At 38.0% G+C, this 27,638-nt stretch overlaps 1 protein-coding gene across 1 annotated transcript in view; it reads left to right on the top strand.

Moving 5' to 3' along the window:
* DCBLD2 (discoidin, CUB and LCCL domain containing 2) overlaps positions 1-27,638 on the top strand; it is an 82,714-nt gene that overhangs the window by 24,614 nt on the left and 30,462 nt on the right. Inside the window, exon 3 of the mRNA NM_001205911.3 lies at positions 16,605-16,742. Coding sequence (NP_001192840.3) covers positions 16,605-16,742 — 138 coding nt within the window. The remainder of the gene's footprint in view (positions 1-16,604; positions 16,743-27,638) is intronic.

Genomic DNA, 27,638 nt, shown 5'->3' with positions numbered 1-27,638 from the left:
ATTGGGCATACAGCAATAGTCAGGAATAATTTTTTGGGATGTGGTAATGTTATATTGGTTTGTTCAAGATCTGGTTTGTTAGAGACATTCTGAAGTTCAAAAAAAATGTCTTGGATTTGTTTTTAAATATGTCAGAGAAAAAAGTGGTAGGAAGAGGGCAGGTGAAACCAGAATGGCACACCGGGCACATGGGAGTGCATCTCTCTACTTTCGTGTTTGTTTTTTTTTTTTAATTTCCATAATGAAAGTGCTTTTTATTAAAAAAAGACAAGAGGATTATGTATTTGGACAATAGGGTTATGCTGCTAAAGAGGAAGAGTGACATGGGAAAGAAATGGAGCACAGGTTTTAAATCACTCACCAGGTTCTCATACCAGTTCTAGGACCTACTTGCTGAGAATCGTTTCTACAAGGGCCTCGGTCCAGACTGCAAAGTCATCACCTGTACTGTAGGAAGCTTAAATGAAGTAATACTTTACAGTGCTCAGCTCTCCCTTATTTCCATGGGGTTTGTTTTCCCTTGCTATCTCTTCACACAGGTGAGTGGAAAGATGCAGAAAGGTCAAGGGGACTGAGTGATGATGATTCCTGTTGGACTTTAGTTCTGCTCCACCCCACCTCCCTACCCCTCCCATCACCACCTACCATATATCCTCTGGTCCTCCATTTGAGGAGCTGTTTGGGGCAGGGGAGGGGAAGGGTAGAAAAGTAACTTTCCTGATTGGCAGAGAAATAAAGGTCATTCAAGAATAACTGTTTAATATTCTGATTAGGTAGATATGCCAGGAATTATAGGATAGAAACAAATATATGTGGGCATTAGGATTCCAGTGACAATGGTAAAGAATCCTGTTTTCTGTGTTATCTTTTCTCAGGGTCCCTTCTGAACAGAGGCAGCTTCAAATGAGCTGTGTTTTCCTATAAATATGGTTCCTACATTGGTATAAAGCTTAGATTTTTTTTTCCCCCTGTAAGTGTTAATTTTAGGGACTTTTATCCCCTGAAAGATTGTATTATGGAATAATCAAGAAAGCGAAAGGAATGTTTCTCAAGGAATCACTTTTTAAATTGTAAATCATTAGAATGTGACTTAATTGATAAAGCACTTTTGGCTTACATGGTTATTTTCTATTTTCTTTAAAGAGTGGGCAGTAATATGTAACATTATTTAAACATATGAGTGTTTTATGATACTATATAACAACTTTCTAAGTAGCTAGACTGTCCAGAAATCTTTGTGAAATTAGTGTAGCGGTACCTGTTTTCACAGACAAAAAGGATGTGTTTAATGATAGAGTTAAGACTGGCTCTCCAGATCTGTTCCTTTGATAGGCAGATTGTGTTGGAATGAGAAAAACTTTCATTGTGGCTTTTCCCCTTTGATTATTCTTTAATCTTTGGTGTCTGAGACATAGTGGTTGCTCTGTGGTTGCCCCACAATCATGGAGGTGAAAATTAAGTTCATTTGTTGTTAATCTTAACTTTCTATACGTATATAACTCCAATATTTTATTTTGGTTCATAGACATCTACTAGCATCGTTTCTGGAGAAGGCAATGGCACCCCACTCCAGTACTGTTGCCTGGAAAATCCTATGGATGGAGGAGCCTGGTAGGCTGCAGTCCATGGGGTCGCTAAGAGTCGGACACGACTGAGCGACTTCACTTTCACTTTTCACTTTCATGCATTGGAGAAGGAAATGGCAACCCACTCCAGTGTTCTTGCCTGGAGAATCCCATGGACGGAGAAGCCTGGTGGGCTGCAGTCCATGGGGTCGCACAGAGTCAGACATGACTGAAGCGACACAGTAGTAGCAGCAGCAGCAGCAGCAGCATCGTTTCCCTGATGGATATTGTTGATAATTAGTCCAAACGTGAAATTTAAAAACAAATATTTAAGAGAAAAATCTTTGCTTACTTGTGTCCTTTTCCCACTCTATTGTATATATTTTCTTCCTGGATTTTGCTTAAAATTTCCATTTTAAATGAACTTTTGGGGAGATGAAGTAATTTGTGGGTAGATCTCTAAAAGAGAAGCTAAATATTTTAAAACCTAGTAGCTATTAAAGGAAAATGCATTCTGTAAAATAAATGTAAATGTGTGTCTGTGTTCAAAGGTATATTTAAAGATATATATTCTGTCTTAAACCTTCATCCAAAGTATCTTTAAAAATTGTGTCTCTTAGATTCTTCAGATAATATTTACAAAGAGGGAAACTGAGGTCCTCAGGGCTTCATCTCGTAAATGATTCTGTGTCTATTATGTTTTCAGAGAAGTTTCTCTTTCTGTATTGTTTGTCCCCTTTCTCTATAATATGCTTAGGTCTTCCTTGTTTAAGAGAAAAAGTAAATATGTTTTCTTTCTCTTTACCACCAAACCTTTTGAAAAAGCTAAAGTAATGATAATATTAGGTATGTAATGATGATAATGATTTCTAATTTTTTTTATTTCTTATTCTGTAGAAGCTCAGTTTAATATTGAAAATAACTACCATGCATGCAGTGCTTGCATTGTGCCAGGTACTATTCAAATCTCTTTTGTCAATTAACTTATGTAGTCTTCACAAGAACTCTTGAGATAGGTACTTTCATCACCCCCATTTACTGATGAGAGAACTACAGCACAGAGAGGTTGAATAAATTGCCCAAGGTCATACAGCTGGCGAATTGCTGTGTGGAATTCAAACCTAAGCAGCCTGGCTTCAGAATTGGTGTCTCTTACTGTAAGCCCTTGGCATGCTTGATTGTATTGAGTCCTACAAGAATCCTGCACATTATTCCCATAAAACAGATAAATTAAAAAAGTAAGCAACTTGCCCAAAGTCGTATAGGCAGAGTTGGGACTTGAATTAAGGTCTGGCTAACAGCAAAGTCTATAACCTCAACCCCTAGGCTATAGAGTAATAGATACCAGCTATTAGTAGGTATCTATTGGCAGGTATTAACAGGTATCCAGCCAGTACATGAGACACAAGAGACATGGTTTCTATCCCTGGGTTGGAAAAATCCTCTGGAATAGGAAATTGCAAACTCACTCCAATATTTCTTGCCTGGAAAATTCCATTGACAGAGGAGCCTGACGGGCTACAGTCCATGGGGTTGCAAAGAGCAGGACCTGACTGAGCATGCACACATGGTGGTGGTGACATTACTCCTTAATTTCTTTTACTACATGGTCCACTTACCCTGTGGAGAAGGAAATGGCAACCCACTCCAGTATTCCTGCCTGGAGAATCCTGTGGACAGAGGAGCCTGGTGGGCTGCTGTCCGTGGGATCACACAGAGTCGGACACGACTGAAGCGACCATGCATGCATGCATGCATGCATTGGAAAAGGAGATGGCAACCCACTGCAGTATTCTTGACTGGAGAATCCCAGGGACAGAGGAACCTGGTGGGCTGCCGTCTATCAGGTCGCACAGAGTCGGACACGACTGAAGCAGCAGCAGCAGCCACTTACCCTAAACTGTTGAAACTAGCAACTTTCTAGTAAACATTAACTTTTTCCTTTTAGCTTTTTCCTTTATTTATTTTGAAATAACCATTTTTTTGGGGGGTGAGGGGGGCACGTGGCAGCTTGCAGGATCTCATTTCCCTGATCAAGGACTAAATCTGGGCCACAAGAGTGAAAGGCCAGAATCCTAACAACTGGGTCACCAGGGAACTCCCTATTCTGACATTATTTTTTCTTTACAGTCAGTATTATAAAATATTTAATAGTAGTTTCAACATAGGTATTGACCAATCAAAACAAATGTCAGCCCTGAAAAATCTGTTTTCTACAGTGACTAGAATATGTTAACTGATGCACAAACATAAGAGAGACAAACTTTTTATACAACAAACACAACTTATATGAAAGCTAACCACCCAGAGGTAATATCTTCCTTCATTAACTCGCTCAGATTTCTATTACAAATTATCCTAATCCTTACCCTTCTCTCTCTCTAAATCCTAGCTGGACCTGTAACTCTTGTATTTAGCTTCAGCCTCATGCTTAATTTAACTCTCTAAACCTCAGTCAACTGATTTTTCTTTTTGCAAGCTTTGTCATTTTCTCTTTGGACAATGTTCTCAGAAGTTTGGTATTTTGCCTTCCAAGGGGACACTGGAGATGTCTGGAGATGTTTTTGGTTGTCCCACCGGGGACAGGCAGTGTTCCTGGCATCTAGGAGGCCCCCAAAGTACTGTCTGGCCCAAATTCTCAGTAGTGCTGCTTTAGATTGAGAGTATCAGCTCACTGCCTCCAAGTTGATCCTCAGGTAGTTAGTATTAAAATAAACATTGTACACATACTGTTACTGTTAATAGTGTTTTAGTTTTATTGCATTGTGCGTAGAAAAATTATAATATTCTTCTTTATGGAACTTGCTTTTATGTATAACCTAAGATATCTTTTTTTGTGACTGTCTGATGTATGCTTGAGAGGATGGTTTATTCTCTAATAGTAAGATATAAAGTTTAATATGCATCCAAAATATCTTATTATGCTGTTTAGGTTTTCATATTTTTATCTACTTGATCTGTTTCTAGTGTCTTTGTTCTTTCGGCATATCTTTGGGTTTTTACTTTTATAAAGGTGATTGCAATGTCGTTGCATAGCTATTCATAATTATAATGTCTTCATTTTAAATAGTGACTTCTAGCATTAAAAAGTTTCTCCTTTGTCATATTTAGTACTTTTTAGTTTGCATTTTTCTTTGTCTGATATTAGTATCACATAGACACCTTCCTCCTCATCTCTTTTTACATTCATTTGCTTGGCATTCCTGTCTTTGTTCATTCCTTTCCTTTTAGCCTTGCTGAATCATTTTGTTTGGGATGTATTTCTTGTGTATTACATACTTGAGGGTCTCATTTTATGAACCAAATTGAAAATATTTTTTTTAAATAATTAAAGCTAAGACCTGTTTTATCTGTTTATAAAACTGTTTTTTTTTTTTTTTTTGGCTTAACTCATGTTATTTTAAGGTATAATCAGTCATGTGTTTTATATTTGCTGTGTTTATTTCTTTGTATTGTTTTCTTTTCATCTATATTTAAACTCCTTTTGGAGTTTAAATAAGTTTTGTAGTTTTAAGTATTACCTTCCAATTTATTTGATTTTATGTTCTTAAATGCCTTTAATCCCATTGACTTCATGTTTTATTATCTGATTTGTCTATTTTTCATGGTGTCTTTTCATTCCTACCAGTTGCCTGTAACTCCTATCTTTTATTCATATAACATTCAGTGAACTGTTCTATTAGGTTGGTGCAAAAGTAATTGTGATTTTTGCCTTGTTGAAATTTACCATTTGATATTGAATACATTCTGAAATAAATATGGTTATGTTATACCTCATTTTACTACATGTCTTTCACTGTGTTTTTTTTTTTTTTTTGCTAATGACTTATTACTTGCTGTGTATTTTATATGTATTTTAGACTATGGAAATGATGTTAGACAAAAAAGCAAATTTAAGTGATTTTCTTATATTTGACTTCAAAATGGGTCAAAAAGCAGCAGAGACAACTTGCCACATTTGGCCCAGGAACTGCTAACAAACATACAACACAGTGGTAGTTCAGGAAGTTTTGCAAAGAAGACAAGAGCCTTGAAGATAAGCGTAATGGCCAGCCATCAGAAGTTGAAAATGACCAATTGAGAGCATCATCGAAGCTGATCCTCTTATAATTATACGAGAAGTTGCTGAATTCAGTGTCGACCATTCTATGGTCGTTTGGCATTTGAAGCAAATTGGAAAGGTGAAAAAGCTCAGTAAGTGGGTGCCTCGTGAGCTGACCACAAATCAGAAAAATTGTCGTTTTGAAGTATCGTCTTCTCTTATTCTGTGCAACAATAAGGAACCATTTCTTGATCAGATTGTGACTTGCAATGAAAAGTGGCTTTCATACAGCAACCGGCAATCACCAGCCCAGTGGTTGGACTGGAAAGAAGCTCCAAAGCACTTCCTACAGCCAAACTTGCACCAAAAAAAGGTCATGGTCACTGTTTGGTGGTCTGTCGCTGGTCTGATCCACTACAGCTTTCTGAATCCTGGCAAAACCATTACATCTGAGACGTATGCTCAGCAAATCTATGAGATGCACCAAAAACTGCAATGCCTGCAGCCGGCATTGGTCGACAGAAATGGCCCGCTTCCTCTCCATGACAAAGCCTGACCACATGTCTCACACCAGTGCTTCAAAAGTTGAATGAATTGGGCTGCAAAGTTTTGCCTCGTTGACCATTTTCACCTGACCTCTCGTCAGCCTACTACCACTTCTTCAAGCATCTGGACGACTTTTTGTGGGGAAAATGCTTCCACAACCAGCAGGAGGCAGAAAATGTTTTAAAAGAGTTTATCAAATCCTGAAACACAATTTTTATGCTACAAGAATAAGAAAGCATATTTCTCATGGGCAAAAATGTACTGATTGTAATGGTTCCTATTTCGATTAATAAATATGTGTTGGAGCCTATTTATAATGATATAAAATTCACAGTCCGAAACTGCAATTACATTTGTACCAACCTAATTCTTTCCTCTTTCCTTCCTGCTGCTTTCCTCATTTCTACTCTGACAGAACAAAATTTATAACATATAGCCTGTATCATATAATATCTTAATCTTCAACTCATCCAACTTTTATCACTGTTTAAATATATTAAATGCTCACTGGCAGTCTTTTTACTTAAGTTCTCCCAAATGTATCTTAAATGAGTGAAGTTCATCTTTGAATAGATTGATTCCTTAAAAGAGACTTGAGTACAGTTATCTTGCATGTTTAGAGCTGCTTAATTTAAAACTTTTTCTTACCTTGAGTATCAGTTTGATCTTATATGTAAGTTTTTGGTTCATATGTTCATTCTTTGATTTTTTTTTTTTTTTTCATCCTTTGAGTTAAAAAAAAATGCTCTTCCATTATTGCCTGGCTTTTTTATGTTGTTGTTTTTCGAGAAGTTTGATACTAATTGAATTCTCTTGCCCTTATAAGATACTTAATTTTTGTATTGAAGCTTACGTAAAGATTCCTTTAAAGTCAAACAGTTTTACAAGGATATGTATTGAAGTTTATCATTGGGTTAGTTTTCACTGTATCCAATGAGCTCTTTCACTATTTAGATTCTAGAAAACTTTCTTGAATTATAGTTTAATGTTATTTCTGTTCCATTGTTGTGTGTATCTTTTTAAAATACCTTAATTGTAAGAAAACAGCCTTCTTTGCTGTTTCAATCACATTCATTTAAGCCACGTTCTCACTGATACTTTTTACTTTTTTCAGTTTCCTTTTCTCATTGTATTTGTTCTTTTCTTCAACATTTATTATCATATTTGCATTCGAATATTATTCCTTGTGCACCTTGTAATATTTCTGACATAATTTTGTCACTTTTTTAAAGCATTTCTTTTCTGAGATCAGCCAACTCTTTTTTTTCCCTACTTTTGGTCCATTTCTGTTCTTAGTTTTTGAGTTTCTGTTTCGAGGTGTTTTGCCATATCCCCAGTTGCTTGTTTGAGGACATTTAATTAAGTTTAGTGCTGTGTTCCAGTTTCTTTCTGTTTTACCATCATTTTGGGGGATGAGGGGGTTTCCATAAATTGAATTGCTGAGATTCTCATTTTTTTTCCTACCTTTTTTGTTTAAATAGATAAAGACAATGCCTAAGTATTTCTGTGGACAATACTGGCAGTTTGCAGTGGTTTATATGGTTTACAAGTTTTGTAGTTTATCATAAGTTCATGATAGCCCTCTTCTATTAGTGTAGTAAATTTTTCTTTCCTACTTTTTTTTTCCCCTCAAGAGAAGAGGCTATAGAAGGGAAGGGATTGTATATCCTTTATATATATATATATATAATCTTGCAAGATCCTAAATTTCCTGCTCTTATTTGATCACGTCCCCATCTTTGCCATACAGTTTCCATATCTCTCTGCTACTTTTAACCTACTTTTCCCACCGAAGTGTTTCCTATCCAAAATTCCCCTATTCAGGATTTCTTTGCTTTTAAGTTCCTTCTCTGAGGTCAGTCATCTTATCTACCAGTGGATTTAGTTTTCAGTATTTTCTAGCTATGCATGGGATATCTTTAAGTGTCTTTGTCTCCCCTGATGGGTCTTTCATTAACCTTTGCCAGTTAAATTACTTTTAGACTCCATGAAATCTCTTGATATGTTTTAGGGATTTGTGACCCTAACAAAAATAAAATAAATTTCATTCTTGGAGTTTCTTTTAAAGTTTTCTTTGTCAAAAAAAAAGTATTATTTTACATCAAGTTAAAGTATAAATTATTTGATTTGAAAGAAGTTATTACAATAAAATCATCATTAACATTTTATTTATGGGCAGGAGTTAAAGAAGTGATCTCTAATCTTAATGATTATGGGCATCTTATGTAGTAGACATAAGAGCCATGTAAGAATTTCATGTGAGATAAAGTCCTGGTCTGTGAAAACATGATCTCAAGAAGGCTAAAGTCATCTCATATGTGTTTACCACAAAAATACATTGATTACTGTGAATTTTTTTTAATTAGAAGCTGGATGGGTACCCACATTTAACTTGGATTTGTTCCTAATGCAGAAGAGTTGTATGAGGTTGTTTGTTGCATTGGAAAGTACAGAAGCCACATGCATTTCAAAAGGCCTTAGTGAATCTGTGTACTCTAGAATGGTCAAGCTGGTTTGTGGACAAGAACAGAGAAATGCTAAAGCTTTGTCTCTGTAAATGGTGTCCTTCGGAATGTTTTTTCTAATGTTTTGAGACAGGTTAGTGAGGAATTGACACCTGTCCCATTTCTCATTGTCATTCAGCTGGATAAAACTAGGCCATGTGATGCTGACCGTGCCCAAGAACTCCTATTTGTGAACCCTTACAGGAAATGTTAAAAAGTCTTTGACATCTTATTAGTGGTAAAAAGTTTACTTTTCCAGAAAATCTTTGAAAGAAATTTCTTGGTATGCTATGTATGTCTCACCTGTGATGCTTGGCAGCACATTTGGTTTTGCTGAAGTCCACACAGTTATAACTCATTGCTTTTCACATTAGTGTACTTAGTATAAGAAAACTCTGCCAGCTGTCCTAAAAGAAGCTGTCAACTTAATAAGAGCCAGTGCCTTGAGTCATTTACCTTTTCTGAGTATGGAGCTTTCCTCTATCCAGAAATGTGCTGATTTTCCAGAGAAAAAGTCTTAGAGTTCTCAGTTCAGGTAGAAAGTTTCACAAGAGAGAAGAAAAGCCTACTTAGAAAAATTTGATGAGGAAGATTGGTATTGCTTTGCAGATATTTTGATCCGCATGATCGCAAAAACATTTTCAGTCAGGACCCTTTGGTCACCATCATGGGTACTGAAAAAAATTTGGGTGCTCTTTTGTCCATGCTGCCATTATGAAGGAGGATATTGGAGGAGGCAACTTTTCTTATAATCAGAGAAATGTAAAAGTTTTAGAGCTAAGTATATGACCTCCCTTACTCTTGGATTGGTTAAAAACATAGCTTTTAATATAGTGGTGTGATGAAATTTGTCTTTTTTTAATATTGAGGCTATATTAACTGGCATAGCTCACTTAAGTAGCAGTGTAGAAGCAAATATTAAAAATCACTCTAAAAATCACTCTTAAATATTTTAAAAGATAGAAGCTATGTTAGGAAAATGTTTATTGCAATATTATTCACTGTGTAGAAAAATCAGAAGCAAGCTAAACTTCTGACAATAAGGAAACTAAGATATATCCACTATATGAATAACCCTTTTTGGCTGTTATTAATTGTTTGCTGTGAATGTTCTATCACCTATCTTTTGGTGAACATTAATGCATATTTCTGTATCTAGAAGAGGAATTGTTGGTTCCCTGACCAACCTAGATAGCATATTGAAAAGCAGAGACATTACTTTGCCAGCAAAGGTCCATCTAGTCAAGGCTATGGGTTTTCCTGTGGTCATGTATAGATGTGAGAGTTGGACTGTGAAGAAAGCTGAGCGCCAAAGAATTGATGCTTTTGAACTGTGGTGTTGGAGAAGACTCTTGAGAGCCCCTTGGACTGCAAGGAGATCCAGCCAGTCCATTCTGAAGGAGATCAGCCCTGGGATTTCTTTGGAAGGAATGATTCTAAAGGTGAAACTCCAGTACTTTGGCCACCTTATGCAAAGAGTTGACTCATTGGAAAAGACTCTGATGCTGGGAGGGATTGGGGGCAGGAGGAGAAGGGGACGACAGAGGATGAGATGGCTGGATGGCATCACTGACTCAATGGACGTGAGTCTGAGTGCACTCTGGTAATTGGTGATGGACAGGGAGGCCTGGTGTGCTGCGATTCATGGGGTCGCAAAGAGTCGGACACAACTGAGCAACTGAACTGAACTAAACTGAGTGTCCATATGGTCAGCTTTGGTAGATATTGCCAAGAACCTCTGTGGTTGTGCCATTCCACACCCACCACCAATGTAGGAGAGTTCTAGTTATTGTTCTCTATTTTTTTCTTTGATCACACTTCTAGTTTGTATGAACAGATATCACGTTGTAGCTTTGCCTTATTTAATGGCTAATGATATTGTTCTCTCTTCATGTATTTATTAGCCACTGAATGTCTTCTGTGAAGAATCTTGAAGTTTTTAATGCATTTTTTTCTATTGGATGATTATTTTCTCATTTGTAGGGGTTCTTTTATATATTCTAAATATATGGGTTCTTTTTAGATATAAATGGTTATGGGTTCTTTTTAGATATAAATGTTACAAATATTCTCCCTTAATATACCTTTCCTTTTTATTCCTTTATATTGGTATCTTTTGATAATCAAACATTAATTTTAACCTAATTTTAATGTTCACAATTTTTTTTTTCATGATTAGTATTAATACTTTTCACATTCTGTTTTAAAATGTTTGCCCCCTTACAGGTTATGAAGATGTTCTCAGGGTTTTCCTCTAAATGCTTTAATTTTCCCCTTCTCCACATTTAAATCCTCAGTCCATCCAGATTGTTCTTTGTGAATGTGTGAAGTAAGAGTAAAGGTCTCAAGGTACATTTTCTCACGTGAAACTTCAGTTCAGTCGCTCAATCGTGTCCGATTCTTTGTGACCCCATGAATCGCAGCATGCCAGGCCTCCCTGTCCATCACCAACACCCGGATTTCACCCAAACTCATGTGCATCGAGTCAGTGATGCCATCCAGCCATCTCATCCTCTGTCGTCCCCTTCTCCTCCTGCCCCCAATCCCTCCCAGCATCAGGGTCTTTTCCAATGAGTCAACTCTTCGCATGAGGTGGCCAAACAATTGGAGTTTCAGCCTCAGCATCAGTCCTTCCAATGAACACCCAGGATGGGTCTCCTTTAGGATGGACTGGTTGGATCTCCTGGCAGTCCAAGGGACTTGCAAGAGTCTTCTCCAACACCACAGTTCAAAAGCATCAATTCTTCGGCACTCAGCTTTCTTAACAGTTGAACTGTCACATCCATACATGACCACTGGAAAAACCATAGCCTTGACTAGACAGACCTGTGTTGGCAAAGTAATGTCTCTGCTTTTGAATATGCTATCTGGGTTGGTCATAACTTTCCTTCCAAGGAGTAAGCATCTTTTAATTTCATGGCTGCAGTCACCATCTGCAGTGATTTTGGAGCCCTCCAAAATAAAGTCTGATACTGTTTCCACTGTTTCCCCATCTATTTGCCATGAAATGATGGAACCAGATGCGGAACCAGATGCCATGATCTTCGTTTTCTGAATGTTGAGTTTTAAGCCAACTTTTTCACTCTCCTCTTTCATCTTCATCACGAGGCTTTTTAGTTCCTCTTCACTTTCTGCCATAGAGGTGGTATCATCTGCATAGCTGAGGTTATTGATATTTCTCCTGGCAATCTTGATTCCAGCTTGTGCTTCTTCCAGCCCAGTGTTTCTCATGATGTACTCTGCATAGAAGTTAAATAAGCAGGGAGACAATATACAGCCTTGACGTACTCCTTTTCCTATTTGGAACCAGTCTGTTGTTCCATGTCCAGTTCCATCTGTTGCTTCCTGACCTGCATGTAGGTTTCTCAATAAGCAGGTCAGGTGGTCTGGTATTCCTATCTCTTTCAGAATTTTCCACAGTTTATTGTGATCCACACAGTCAGAGGTTTTGGCATAGTCAATAAAGCAGAAATAGATGCTTTTCTGAAACTCTCTTGCTTTTTCGATGATCCAGTGGATGTTGGCAATTTGATCTCTGGTTCCTCTGCCTTTTTTAAAACCAGCTTGAATATCCGGAAGTTCATGGTTCACGTATTGCTAAAGCCTGGCTTGGAGAATTTTGAGCATTATTTTACTAGTGTGTGAGATGAGTGCAATTGTGCGGTAGTTTGAGCATTCTTTGGCATTGCCTTTCTTTGCAACTGGAATGAAAACTGACCTTTTCCAGCCCTGTGGCCAGTGCTGAGTTTTCCAAATTTGCTGGCATATTGAGTGCAGCACTTTCACAGTATCATCTTCCAGGATTTGAAATAGCTCAACTAGAATTCCATCACCTCCACTAGCTTTGTTCATAGTGATGCTTTCTAAGGCCCACTGGACTTCACATTCCAGGATGTCTGGCTCTAGGTCAGTGATCACACCATCGTGATTATCTTGGTTGTGAAGATCTTTTTTGTACAGTTCTTCTGTGTATTCTTGCCACCTCTTAATATCTTCTGCTTCTGTTAGGTCCATACCATTTCTGTCCTTTATCGAGCTCATCTTTGCATGAAATGTCCCCTTGGTATATCTAATTTTCTTGAAGAGATCTCTAGTCTTTCCCATTCTGTTGTTTTCCTCTATGTCTTTGCACTGATCGCTGAGGAAGGCTTTCTTATCTCTCCTTGCTATTCTTTGGAACTCTGCATTCAAATGAGTATATCTTTCCTTGTCTCCTTAGCTTTTCGCTTCTCTTCTTTTCACAGCTATTTGTAAGTCCTCCTCAGACAGCCATTTTGCTTTTTTGCATTTCTTTTCCATGGGGATGGTCTTGATCCCTGTCTCCTGTACAATGTCATGAACCTCCGTCCATAGTTCATCAGGTAGTCTGTCTATCAGATCTAGTCCCTTAAATCTATTTCTCACTTCCACTGTATAATCATAAGGGATTTGATTTAGGTCATACCTGAATGGTCTAATGGTTTCCCTACTTTCTTTAATTTAAGTCTGAATTTGGCAATAAAGAGTTCATGATCTGAGCCACAGTCAGCTCCTGGTCTTGTTTTTGCTGACTGTATAGAGCTTCTCCATCTTTGGCTGCAAAGAATATAATCAATCGGATCTCGGTATTGACCATCTGGTGATGTCCATGTGTAGAGTCTTCTCTTGTGTTGTTGGAAGAGGGTGTTTGCTATGAACAGTGTGTTCTCTTGGCAAAACTTTATTAGCTTTTGCCCTGCTTCATTCCGTATTCCAAGGCCAAATTTGCCTGTTACTCCAGGTGTTTCTTGACTCCCTACTTTTACATTCCAGTCCCCTATAATGAAAAGGACATCTTTTTTGGGTGTTAGTTCTAAAAGGTCTTGTAGGTCTTCATAGAACCATTCAACTTCACCTCTTCAGCGTTACTGGTTGGGGCTAGGCTTGGATCACCATGATATTGAATGGTTTGCCTTGGAAATGAACAGAGATCATTCTGTCGTTTTTGAGATTGCATGCAAGTACTGCATTTCGGACTCTTTTGTTGACCTTGATGGCTACTCCATTTCTTCTTAGGGATCCTGCCCACAGTAGTAGATATAATGGTCATCTGAGTTAAATTCACCCATTCCAGTCCATTTTAGTTCACTGATTCCTAGAATGTCGATGTTCACTCTTGCCATCTCCTGTTTGACCACTTCCAATTTGCCTTGATTCATGGACCTGACTATTCTAGGTTCCTATGCAATATTGCAGCATTGGACCTTGCTTCTATCACCAGTCATACCCACAACTGGGTATTGTTTTTGCTTTGGCTCCTTCCCTTCATTCTTTCTGGAATTATTTCTCCACTGATCTCCTGTAGTATATTGGGCACCTACTGACCTGGGGAGTTCCTCTTTCAGTGTCATATCATTTTGCCTTTTCATACTGTTCATGGGGTTCTCCGGAGAAGGCAATGGCACCCCACTCCAATACTCTTGCCTGGAAAATCCCATGGACAGAGGAGCCTGGTGGGCTGCAGTCCATGGGGTCACTAAGAGTCGGACACGACTGAGCGACTTCACTTTCACTTTTCACTTTCATGCATTGGAGAAGGAAATGGCAACCCACTCCAGTGTTCTTGCCTGGAGAATCCCAGGGACAGGGCAGCCTGGTGGGCTGCCTCTATGGGGTCGCACAGAGTCGGACACGACTGAAGTGACTTAGCAGCATGGGGTTCTCATGAACCTTATTCATCTTAAAATGTGCAAATACTGGATCTGTCATTTATTCATGAACAAAATAATGTTGAAATAGCCACTTTCCCTGAAATCAAAGTGAACAGTGACTAAGTAGTCCTAATCTTTCCTTCTTTAGAAGGAAAGGCAAATCTATTCTTAGTGATATTACTGAGTCCCTTTTAAACATATTAATTTGTCCCTCCCCACCTCTCTCTCTCCCTTTTGGTAACCATAAGTTTGTTTACTGTGTCTGTGAGTCTATCTTGTAATGAATTCATTTGTATTATTTTTTAGATTCCCTGTATAAATGATATCATATATCGTCTTTGTCTGACTTACTTCTCTAGGTCCATTGATGTTGCTGCAAATGGCAATATTTCGCTTTTTATGGCTGTGCGTGTATATATGTGTATATACATACATACACATATATATGTATGTATGTATATATCACATCTTTATTTTATCCTTTCATATGTTGATAGACAGTTAGATTGCTTCTGTATCTTGACTGTTGTAAATAGTGCTTTGTGAACACAGGGCGGGATGGGTACACGTGTCTTTGTGAACACAGGGCAGGGTGGGTACACGTGTCTTTTCAAGTTAGAGTTTTTGTCTTTTATGAATATATTACCAGGAGTGGGATTGCTGGATCATATGGTTGCTTTATTTTACGGTTTTCCATAGTGGCTACACCAGTTTACATTCCCATCAGCAATATAGAAGAGTTCCCTTTTCTTCACGCCCTCTCCAGCATTTATTATTTGTAAAATTTTGATGATAGCATTCTGACAGGTTTGAGGTGATACCTCATTTCTCTAGTAATTAGCAGTGTTGAGCATCTTTTCATGTGCCTCTTGGCCATTGGAATGTCTTCTTTAAAGAAATGCCTATTTAGGTCTTCTGTCCATTTTGATTAGGTTATTTTTTACAATTGACTTCTGTATATATAGACTTCCCTGGTGGTTCAGACAGGAAAGTGTCTGTCTACAATGCAGGAGACCTGGGTTCGATCCCTGAATTGGGAAGATCCCCTGGAGAAGGAAATGGCAATTCACTCTAGGACTATTGCCTGGAAAATCCCATGGACAGAGGAGCCTGGTAGGCTACAGGCCATGGGGTTGCAAAGAGTCAGACACGACTGAGTGGACTTCACTTTCTGTATATATAAGAGACCTTACTTCCCTTACCAGTTCTGGTTGGAGTGGTGGTCGTGGTGATAGAGGTGAATTATTTAGCATTTTCTACTCATATGATAATATATAGTCCTTGAAAATGATGTCTATGGAAGTACAGATTACTCTTATTAAAGTGATTTGGTGGTGGCTTAGTCACTAAGTCGTGTCCGAAGTGGGTTGCCATTTCCTTTTCCAGGGGATCTTCCTGACCCAGGAACTAAACCCGGGTCTCCTGCATTGCAGGCAGATTCCTTCCTGACTGAGCTATAAGGGAAGCACATAAAGTGATATTGCTCAACTTAAAATATTTTTAGAACTTTTTATTCAGAATTTGTTAAAGTTACCATGCACATAAGAAAAACTCATTTTTATTAGTTATTGGTTCAATATCTTTTCTTTTAATTCTTTTATTTTCTTCTCTTTTATCTTAATAAACTTAGATCTGTTCTGACAGAAGATCTGTTATTTTTTACATGTCTGTGAAACCTTAAAGAGTAAAAGTTGCTAGGCAGTTAGATATATGCTTCTGAAGTTCAAGGAAAAGGCTTTATAGAGGCATGAATGTGAATTGTCGTTATCATAGTTAAAACTGTAGGACTGAACATGACCACCTAAAGGGGTTGACAGAAGTCCAACAGTTCTTGGAAGAAAACTTGAGAAGATCTGTAAAAGTTTGGAGGGGTCCCTGTGCTCAGAAATCTGGGGTAACCCTATGGGAAACATGTTAAGAATACCACCAATTAACTGTTGGTTCATTTATGAGCCACTTGCCTACCTGAAATACTTTAATTTTGTTTTTTAATTCCTTGTCACTGTTTAAAAGGGAATACTTGTGTTTCACAGGAAATTGAGTCATTATAAGGTCAGTGATGTCTGAATACACTGTTTCTGCCTTTGAGTCATTTGAACAGTTTATTACTTCCGGTTTTTTTTTATTCTCTCTCCAGAGTAATATTCTAGTCATCATTTTAGATTAATGTAATACCTAGTTTGGTCAGCTTGGTGTATTATTATGATTCTGTTACCTACATCGTACATAATGTTGACTTTATGAATCATACCAAATATCTGCTTTTCTTTCATCCTAGGCAAATACTGTGGTCTGGGCTTGCAAATGAACCATTCAATTGAATCAAAAAGCAATGAAGTCACAGTGCTGTTCATGAGTGGAATTCATGTTTCTGGACGAGGATTTTTGGCTTCATACTCAGTTATAGAAAAGCAAGGTAATTTTCACTTTATACGATGATTCCCACATTTTACAATTTCTGAAAACAGAAATGCGGTATTTTCTTTGAGTACCTGTTATCTGAGATTGGAATAGAGTAGGAAGATCGAACAGTTTATAACACATACATAAATCTGACAAATAAAATTAAATCAGTTTCAGAATTTTAAAAATTAAGTATACTAACTTTTTATAAAGTCCTTTTATATACTTACCTTTCCTTGGCAGAAGAAATACTGATTTTTCCACTTTTATAAGACTGGAACACAAGTAATAACTTTTAAAAAATCTGTCAGTTACTGAAATAATCAATTTAAAGCTTTATTATCCACAGGTTACCGCTTCATCTTACTGTGTTAAAAACCGTATTACCATTCTTTCCTAAAAAAGTGTGTTGCATACTAGCAGGAGTAATGGGGAAAGTGCTCTCTGAGACACTGCAAAATAAGTATGAGATATTTTCTAAATTGTTAACATTTACAATATGAAGGGGGAGTTAAAAACAAGGCTATTTAGTGGAATAGAATGGAAAATTACCTCAAATCTCTGTAAGCTAAAATGCAGGACTTGAATGAAATCTCTCTCAAGTTTTGGTCACTGTAGCATTCGTTCATTCCCCTCTGCCATTGGGTTCTTGTGGCGAGAAAAATTTTTTTAATTTTACTAATACAAAGAAATCATTTAAAGTAGAAAATTGATAATTATTTTGATATTCAACAATGATTTTATCTAGGCTGACCATTTAAAATTAAAAATTAGCCTCTACTTTATGTTATGTAAATGAGAAAATCGTTAAGAACCTCCTCGGCATGAGAATGTCTGGGAATGAATGAGCCTGGGAAGGATTCGGGGCAGTGCCAGCTGTTCCTTCCCGGCTGTGCTGGGTTTGAGTTGAGATACACGCTCTGTGCCTCATTAAAAGTTGCGTTAATATACTGTATTGGTGTTTTTCTTTCTGGCTTACTTCACTCTGTATAATAGGTTCCAGTTTCATCCACCTCATTAGAACTGATTCAAATGTATTCTTTGTAATGGCTGAGTAATACTCCATTGTGTATATGTACCACAGCTTTCTTATCCATTCATCTGCTGATGGGCTTCTAGGTTGCTTCCATGTCCTGGCTATTATAAACAGTGCTGCGATGAACATTGGGGTACACGTGTCTCTTTCCCTTCTGGTTTCCTCAGTGTGTATGCCCAGCAGTGGGATTGCTGGATCATAAGGCAGTTCTATTTCCAGTTTTTTAAGGAATCTCCACACTGTTCTCCATAGTGGCTGTACTAGTTTGCATTCCCACCAACAGTGTAAGAGAGTTCCCTTTTCTCCACACCCATGGGGAGGGAGGAGGGAGGAGGGTTCAGGATGGGGAACACAGGTATACCTGTGGCGGATTCATTTCGATATTTGGCAAAACTAATACAATATTGTAAAGTTTAAAAAAAAAAAAAGTTGCGTTAAGAGTATAATAGAGGGGAGCTGCTGTATGTAAAGGAAGATCTGCTTTCCCTTAATCTCTAAGCTATGGGAAAAGGTGTGAAGGCTAATAGAATCCCTCAGAGTGAAAAAGAAAGCTCATTTGAATGGAATAATGGAAAGAAATGAACTGGAAATGTTCTGCTAAATAAATAGTTAATGTATTTGACAGAACAAGGAGACTAAGGCAGCGGGGTGTTGTAGAAGGGGCACTGGGTAGCTCTGGAGTAAGAGCTTGCCTCTGCCACCAGCCAGGGGACCTCTGACCGGTCACGTCACCGCGGTGAGCTTCATCTGCAAGTGGGTTAGTTATGAGGACTAAATCTAATAATACATGTTTAGTGTCTTAGGCACATATCACAGTAGGCAGAAAAAAATGTTAGTTTCACCCCTTCACTACTGTACAAACATGTATCTCATTTTTCCCACTGCCCACCCTCCCACTATCAAGAGAATAAGGCAGAAAACACAGTAAAATGATAAGCTTCCTGTCCTTTTCAGTTTTACTTTGTGAAAGTCTTGGATTATTGGGTGAAAGGATAGAAGATAATTAGTTTCTTATTCTCCTTAAGTTTCTTGTCGCCGTGTCAGTTTAAATTATTTATTCTACATTTTCCCATTTGCCCCTTTCTCTCTTTGTCATTCATTGAGTTAAAAGTTTCTGGAAAATAAGTATCTCCTCTTTAAAAAAAAAAAAAGTTTCTTACATTGGATATTTAAATTACAGAGCTTTTGATCCACAGAGACCTGAATGTCCTACACTAGAGTTTCTTAAGAACTTAATAGTCATCTCAGATACCAGAAGCACTGTCTGTGCTAAGCTTCAAATAGCTGTGTCACTATTTTAGATGAATCTTAGGCTCCAAAGATTTTTTGAAATATCCACCATAATCTGGAACTTCTTTATAGTAACACTGTCCAAAGTCATAATCATCTTGGGAATTCCTTATTTCACAGCTCGCTCTTGGACTTTTTCTTAATGTTTTTTGTGTGCTCTTGCCCATCCATCAAGCATTTGTTTTATTTGAAGTGAATTGGCTAGATTCAAGAGGGCACTGGTTGAATCTCATATTACTTCTTCTTGGGTGGCCTTTCAGGCATAATTTCTTGTAATGACTTGTTCATTTGAAGGCTGGTTGGCTTTGGTTTAGAGTCTCAGTTTGTTACCATCCAGGAAACCTAGCTGCCACACTGAATTCCATGAATATTTTCAAGGAACATCACATGTGCCCAGCTTCATAACCTAGGTGAAGGTTGAGAGTATTTGGGAATGCAAAAGTGGTGAAAACCTTGCTTCACTGGCTTCCTCATGTGTTAAAGTGTCTCAAAGACTTGTTAATGTTATAGTGTGATGTGTTGTTGATAGCATGATTTTGTGTGAGATAGACTAGTTTTCGTTACTTCTTACAGGAGCCCATTGCAAAATTATATTCCCTTTAGTACCTTATTTCCTGCCATATTCCTGGCACTGGGAAGACAGCAGTAAATGAGACAGAGGCAATCACACCTTCATAGGACTTGCAGTAAAGGGTTGGAAAAAGGCATTAAACACGTGGTTGCTTAATTGCAGTTAAAATAAGCGTGATGAAGGAAACATTCAAACAATAAGAGGCCATAGGGGTACGGGTAGTAGGAGATAGATGAAGATTAAAGCTCTCTTCAAGAAACCACTCCTGAGCCCAGAATCAAAGGATTAATTGGAGGTTCCAGACAAACAAGGAAGAACACTACAAGGAAGAGAATAGCAGATGCACAGGCCAGGAACTTTGAGGGAACTGGAGAAACAGCCAGCACAGCTGAGGTGAAGTGAATGAGTAGAAAGTCAGTCACATTATTCAGGACCTTGTGGAAGATGTAAGGGTTAGAGTTTTATCAAAAAAAAAAAAAAAAATTGCATGGAAGCTATTAGAGCAGAGGAGTGATGTAACTGGATTTATGTTTTTGCAATTCCTAGATCTGTAAAGAATGGGCCAAAGAGAGGGGAAAATAATTGTAAGGAGGCCAGTTAAAAGGCTATTCAGAGGAACCTGGATCAGAGATGATCAAATTAAGATCTTGTTTGGGAAGATCTCCTGGAGGAGGGCATGGCAACCCACTCCAGTATTCTTGCCTGGAGAATCCCATGGACAGAGGAGCCTGGCAGGCTATGGTCCATGGGATCACAAAGAGTCAGACAAGAAGGAAGTGACTTAGCGTGCGTGTATACAATGCATGTTATAAAAGTAGCTCCAGAATTAGGCCAGATTCCAATTTAATTCTTCTTAAAGACTTGAACAGGCGTGTCTTTTCCAGGGAAACATTTCAAAGAGTTAGTATTCGGTCTGCACAAATTCATGTTGAAGTAAGAGGCTTTGGACACAAAGAAGCCTCTTGGGTGAGGCGCTGAGTTGCTGTGGTGTCTTGGGCTCTGTACCTGGTGTCCTCTTCCCTTCAGAGTCTAATTTTTGTAATTTATGGTCTTATTCCTCTTTGTTATTTTTAAGATCTTTGAGCAGAAGTTTCCAATCTTTCCCATTACCAGTTACCACTTTTAATTTTCACCTGTAAATGATTTTATCTACCAATGAAAGGAAGTTTCCCTGTTTCCACTGGGTAACATAGAAAGACAGAAAAATATATGAATCAGCACTTCAGTGATAATTAGAAGATTGGTAGTTCTACTCTGACTTGGTGTGTGTGTTAAGTCACTTCAGTAGTGTCCAACTCTTTGCGACCCTATGAACTGTAGTCCGCCAGGCTCCTTTGTCCATGGGATTCTCCAAGCAAGAATACTGGAGTGGGTTGCCATTTCCTCCTCCAGGGGATCTTCCCAACCCAGGGATGGAACTAGACTTTCTGAAATTGAAATTTTTATCTGACAATTGAAGGGACTCCCTGGTCGCTCAGGCAGTAAAGAATCTGCCTGCAATGCAGGAGACCCGGGTTCAATCCCTGAGTCTATAAAATCCCCTGGAGAAGGAAATGGCAACTCACTCCAGTATTCTGACCTGGAGAATTCCATGGACAGAGGAGCCTGGCAGGCTACAGTCCATGGGGTTGCAAAGAGTCGGACACGACTGAGCAACTAACACTTTTTCCTTTTCTGACAGTTGAAGATATTCATGGATTCTGAGGTATCCTGGGGTTAGAAGTTCTGTAGAGCGAAACTCCTTGTTACTGCTGGTCTTACCAAGAGAGGCACAGCCAGCCTTGCACAGGTCCAGATGCACTTAGGTCTTTTAATTCAGAATGATAAATGATGCTGACATTTTTATCCTAAAATGTAAATGTAAAAAACAACATTTACCATGGGACTTGAAAATAAAATAAATTTTATAGATGAGTGCTCTCAATTCCTGGTTTTGAATCTGTTCAACATTAGCCAGTTTCTAAGTAAAGCTCAACATTTCTAGGATGACTCTGGGCAATAATTTTTTAGGTAATTTTAGTTACTGAATAATGAGCTCAGAAGACATGTCTACATTTGCATCAGTAGCTTCAGGTCTTTTAAGGCAGCCTCTGTTTGTCATGTGCCATCAATTAGTTGTCTGTGTGTGTGACTCTCTGTGTGTACATGGCCAGCTGAAAAGTGATAGTCTGATATTCCTTTTTTAAAATGTGAATTATCACTTGAAAAGTAATTTTAAAGCTTATTACTTCAGATTTCATCAATCCAGAGTTTTATAGTGGTCAAAGTTTGCCTTTTTCTTTTTTTTAGAAAGAAACAGGAACTAGTTTAAAATTTCATGTGAAATAAAGTAATCCAATGAAGATATATTAACCTGTTCCCTAAGTGGAATTCATAAACACTTGTTTATTCATTGTCTGCCAACACCTTCGAATCTGATGACAGTGTGCATAAGACTTGGGAACAGCTGAGCCTGGCAAATATTCCCACTTGACAGGGTTATTGTTGCTATATGTTAGATTATTTTTAGAATTAACAACAATAGTATAAAAAGTTTTAATTGCTACATTCTTTAACCACATTTTTTTGGCAGATATTTTCCATTTCTTCCATCTTCCATCAGATTATATTAACTTATAAATGAAACATAGGGGCAGAATAGAGAGCTCCTTTCTAATAGAGTCCAGATTTCTGTAACTGGTTGTTTTTTTTCCTGCTTGGGATGTTTTTGGTTTTGAAAATAGAGCATGAATTCCTTGTTTGCTACCTTAATTGTACAGTAATTTTATAGGATCCTTTCTGTTTTGAGTACTATGTTAGCTACGTTTCTGTTTTTAGTTTTTCTGTTGTGTACCTAGTTTCTGTTGTATCTGGCAAGCAGTTTAAAACTTTTAAGCTATTCAGTAAGATTTTATTAATGAAGTCTCAGTTGACATGCATATTTTAAAATTTGTCCTTGTACACAAATCAGTATGTATGGTGTTTGTATACATGCAGAAAAATATCTGTATTTTGTTGTCAATTTGTAGAACTAAGGTGCTGATGAATAGTTTTACCAGTTTTGCAGAGAAAGAGCATTTATAAACAGAATTAGTTTGTTAAGATGATATAACCCAAAGAGGCAGTTTATCTTTGTGAGATAAAGTTTATTTCAAGCTGACAGATAACCTGAAGAGCACCTTAATGATTTTAAGTGTTTTCTATGTGGTTTGGGTTTTGTTTTTGTTTTTTTTCTTTTTAGTAAGTTAGAAGTGCTTTGAAGGGGCTGCATATATATTTGTGCTGACTTGTGCCATCCAGGGGACAAATTCATTCACTGCAACTCTCACTAGATACTATGCGTGTCCTCGATACTAGATTACAAAAGATGTCTTATAATTTTTAATATTTTTAAATGTCTTTTATATTTAATATACAATGTCTTATGTCATTTTAACATGTCTTATAATTCATTTTTTAGTATATAGGCATTTAGGTGTGAAGAGGATTTGATTTATCCATAAGTAGTCTGTGGTCTATTCAACTGTATCACTTACTGCTTAGGCAACTGAGCCATCCTACATTGTCTGTTTAAAAAAAAATTTTTTTTTTAATATTTCCATCTGAGAAAATTTCCCCTGAGCTCCTGTTGTGGACTCAGCTTCCATAGATGGTGATGTATTAATAATCTTTCTAGGAGAAACATAAGACTTACTCTACTCTCAGTATGTAAAAGGAGATTCCATGTAAAATACTACAGAAGTTATCTCCCACTTAGTAAATGTTGGTTTGCTAATGTTAGACTCTCAATCACGATAAATTACATTTTATTATATATGTAAATTTCCCTGACACTACATTGCAGATGGTACAAATCAGTGCCAGGTTCCTATTGTGGAAACAAGGAATTATGCCCAGGGTCACGCAATAATACTGACATGAGAATCAAGTAGAAAGATGAACCTGTCCCTAGTCCGCTAGCTCTTGAATGGAGGGACTATCTGTACACTTACAGTGCAAGGTTGCTGACAGAGAGAATTAGGAAAGCATGGTGTCATGTCCCTTCAGGCTCTGGGGAGTTTGTTAGTTAAAAGAATTTCAAGCAAATAAAGGAGGAGAATCTGTAGGTCTACATTGTCTTGCTTCATGTATTTTCTTACTTCTGGTAAATAAATATAATTAGTTATAGTGCTTTATGCTTTGTTGAAAGAAAAGTGGAAGTGTTAGTCAGTCATGTCCGACTCTTTGTGACCCCATGGACTACAGCCCGCCAGGCTCCTCTGTCCCTGAGATTTCCCAGGCAAGAATACTGGAGTGAGTTGCCATTTCCTACTCCATGCTTTCTTGAGTTAGAATAAATACAGGCACTCAAGCATCACTTCCCTCAGGAGTAAATGGCATCAAGTGAACAAAACTTACACCCTGCAGCTAATATAGTTTGTGTTATACTCTTGTGATAGATACTAACACTGCTGCGAGTCATTTTCAATATATTCAAGATCATAACAGTATTAATTGGAGGAAAATCTAAATCTCTTTCACAGTCTGTAGTCTCAGGAATAACCAGTGCTGTCAATCAAAAATATTTCTAAGTTAGTAACCAATATGCTGATACTTTTTATTGTATGTGAACTTATAAAATATTTATCATATTTTCATAGTATTTTATGTGGATTAGCATTAGATGTCATTTTTAAAAATTATTTCATGAAATAATTATGAAGCTCCCAAGCCTATTCAGTTATTATGTATTGGAAAAATTTTTAATTGTAATTTAAAGAAAGGCCTATGCATAAGATATCAATTATGGCTCATAGTGATATTGCTAAGTCAGAGCTGTCTTAGAAAATCTGATGTTGATGTTTTCGTTAAGAAAACCCTGAATCTGTCATCCTGTTATTGAATATTGGCTCACCTTTTAATTTTTTTTTAATTTTCTCATGCTCTTCCTCGCAATCACATTATCCTCCCTGCAAAACCCCACTGACCCTTTCCTCCTCTATGAAGCCTTCTGAGGTTAAGGAAGGCAGATGTTACAGCAGCTCTTCGTGTAGACATTATGATCACACTCACTTCGGGGTAGACACTGCTGCTAAGACCAGTGTAGACTCTGCCCTGTGGATACCACCTGTCCTTTGGGCTGTGCAAGAAAAGAGGGATTGGGTGCTATGGGCTTTGGAAGAACCCCTGTGGCATGCTCCTTGCTACTGCTGCTACTCTGTTGTCCAGAGCACCAAGATGAAGTACGCCATATATTTGGTGTTTTGTGTAGTAATGTGTATGTTATAAATATTCTTTTGTATTTATTAAGGATTAAAATTACCAAAAAAATTTCCCATGCAGAAGCTCTTAGTGAACAGAGTGAATTATATACTGCTGTTCACTGTGAACAAACTACTGATTTTCTGGTGTTACCAGACATGTTAAAGTGGACCCAGCATAATTGAGCTGACAATGAGTGCTTTATTGGTGCTTCTTCTTGCAGTTATCTTTGCCTAACTGTTATGTGTGTGTACTCAGTCGTGTCTGACTCTCTGTGACCCCATGGACACAAGAGATAGCTGGAGTAACAGTCATGTTTGGCCTTGGAGTACAAAATGAAGCAGGCAGAGGCTAACAGAGTTTTGTCAGAAGAACATATTGGTCATGTCCAACATGCTCGTCCAACAATACCAGAGACGACTCTACACATGGACATCACCAGAAGGTCAATACCAAAATCAGATTGATTATATTGTTTGCAGCCAAAGATGGAGAAGCTCTATACAGTCAGCAAAAACAAGACCAGGAGCTGACTGGCTCAGATCATGAACTCCTTATTGCCAAATTCAGACTTAAATTGAAGAAAGTAGGGAAAACCACTAGACCATTCAGGTATGACCTAAATCAAATCCCTTATGACTATACAGTGAAAGTGACAAATAGATTGGGATTAGATCTGATAGAGTGCCTGAAGAACTATTGACGGAGGTTCGTGACATTGTATAGGAGGCAATGATTAAGACCATTCCCAAGAGGAAGAAATGCAAAAAGGCGAAATGGTTGTCTGAGGAGGCCTTAGAAATAGCTGAGAAAAGAAGAGAGGTGAAAGGCAGTGGGGAAAAGGAAAGATATACCCATCTGAATGCAGAGTTCCAAAGAATAGCAAGGAGAGATAAGAAAGCCTTCCTCAGTGAACAATGCAAAGAAATAGAGGAAAACAATAGAATGGGAAAGACTAGAGATCTCTTCAAGAAAATTAGAGATAACAAGGGAACATTTCATGCAAAGATGGGCACAATAAAGGACAGAAATGGTATGGACTTAATAGAAGCAGAAAATATTAAGAAGAGGTCTCAAGAATACACAGAGGAACTATACAAAAAAGATCTTCATGACCCAGGTAGCCATGATGGTGTGATCACTCACCCAGAGCCAGACATGCTGCAATGTGAAGTCAAGTAGGCCTTAGGAAGCATCACTACAAACAAAGCTAGAGGAGGTGATGGAATTCCAACTGAGCTATTTCAAGTTCTCAGAGATGATGCTGTGAAAGTGCTGCACTCAAAACTCAGCAGTGGCCACAGGACTGGAAAAGGTCAGTTTTCATTCCACTCCCAAAGAAAAACAATGCCAAAGAATGTTCAAACTACTGCACAACTGTACTCATCTCACACGCTAGCAAAGTAATACTCAAAATTCTCCAAGCTAGACATCAAAACACTACATGAACTGAGAACTTCCACATATTCAAGCTGGATTTAGAAAAGGCAGAGGAATCAGAGATCCAATTGCCAACATCCGTTGGATTATAGAAAAAGCAAGAGAATTCCAGAAATATATCTGCTTCTGCTTGATACGCCAAAGCCTTTGACTTCCACAACAAACTGTGGAAAATTCTTAAAGAGTTGGGAATACCAGACCACCTTACCTGCCTCCTGAGAAATCTGTATGCAGATCAAGAAGCAACAGTCAGAACCAGACAGGGAACAATAGGCTGGTTCCAAGTTGAAAAAGGAGTACATCAAGGCTGTATATTATCATCCTGCTTATTTAACATATGCAGAGTACATCATGCAAAATGCCAGGCTGGATGAAGCACAATTTGGAATCAAGATTGCCAGGAGAAATATCAATAACCTCAGAAATGCAGATGACACCACCCTTATGCCAGAAAGCAAAGAGTCACTAAAGCACCTCTTGATGAAAGTGAAAAAGGAGAGTGAAAAAGCTGGCTTAAAACTCAACATTCAAAAAACAAAGATCATGACATCCAGTCCCATCACTTTATGGCAAATAGATGTGGAAACAGTGGTAGATTTTATTTTTGGGGCTCCAAAATCACTGCAGATGGTGACTGCAGCCATGAAATTAAGACACTTGCTCCTTGGAAGAAAAGCTATGACCAACTGAAATAGCATATTAAAAAGAAGAGACATTACTTTGCTGACAAAGGACCATCTAGTTAAAGCTATGGTTTTCCCAGTAGTCATGTATGGATGTGAGAGTTGGACCATATAGAAAGCTGAGCACCAAAGAATTGATACTTTTTTTTTAATTGATACTTTTGAACTGTGGTGTTGAAGACGACTTGCGAGTCCCTTGGACTGCAAGGATCAAACCAGTCAATCCTAAAGGAAATCAGTTCTGAATATTCATTGGAAGGACTGATGCTGAAGCTGAAGCTCCAGTACTTTGGCCACCTGATGTGAAGAACTGACTCACTAGAAAAGACCCTGATGCTAGGAAAGATTGAAGGCAGGAGGAGAAGGAGAGGACAGAGGATGAGATGGTTGGATGGCATCACCGACTCAATGGACATGAGTTTGAGCAAGCTTCAGAAGTTGGTGATAGCCAGGGAAGCCTGGTGTGCTGCAGTGTGTGGGCTCGCGAAGAGTTGGATAATACTGAGGGACTAATTGTGCATGTGTGCTCAGTCATGTCGGTCTCTTTTGACCCCATGGAGTGTAGCCTGCCAGTCTCCTCTGTTTATGGGATTCTCCAGGCAAGAATACTGGAGTGGGTTGTCATTTCCTCCTCCAGGGATCTTCCCAACCCAGGGATGGAACCCTCGT

Source organism: Bos taurus, chromosome 1 (assembly GCF_002263795.3).
Source record: "Bos taurus isolate L1 Dominette 01449 registration number 42190680 breed Hereford chromosome 1, ARS-UCD2.0, whole genome shotgun sequence".
Taxonomy (NCBI): Eukaryota; Metazoa; Chordata; class Mammalia; order Artiodactyla; family Bovidae; genus Bos; species Bos taurus.
This window is presented reverse-complemented; position numbering and strand designations above follow the sequence as displayed.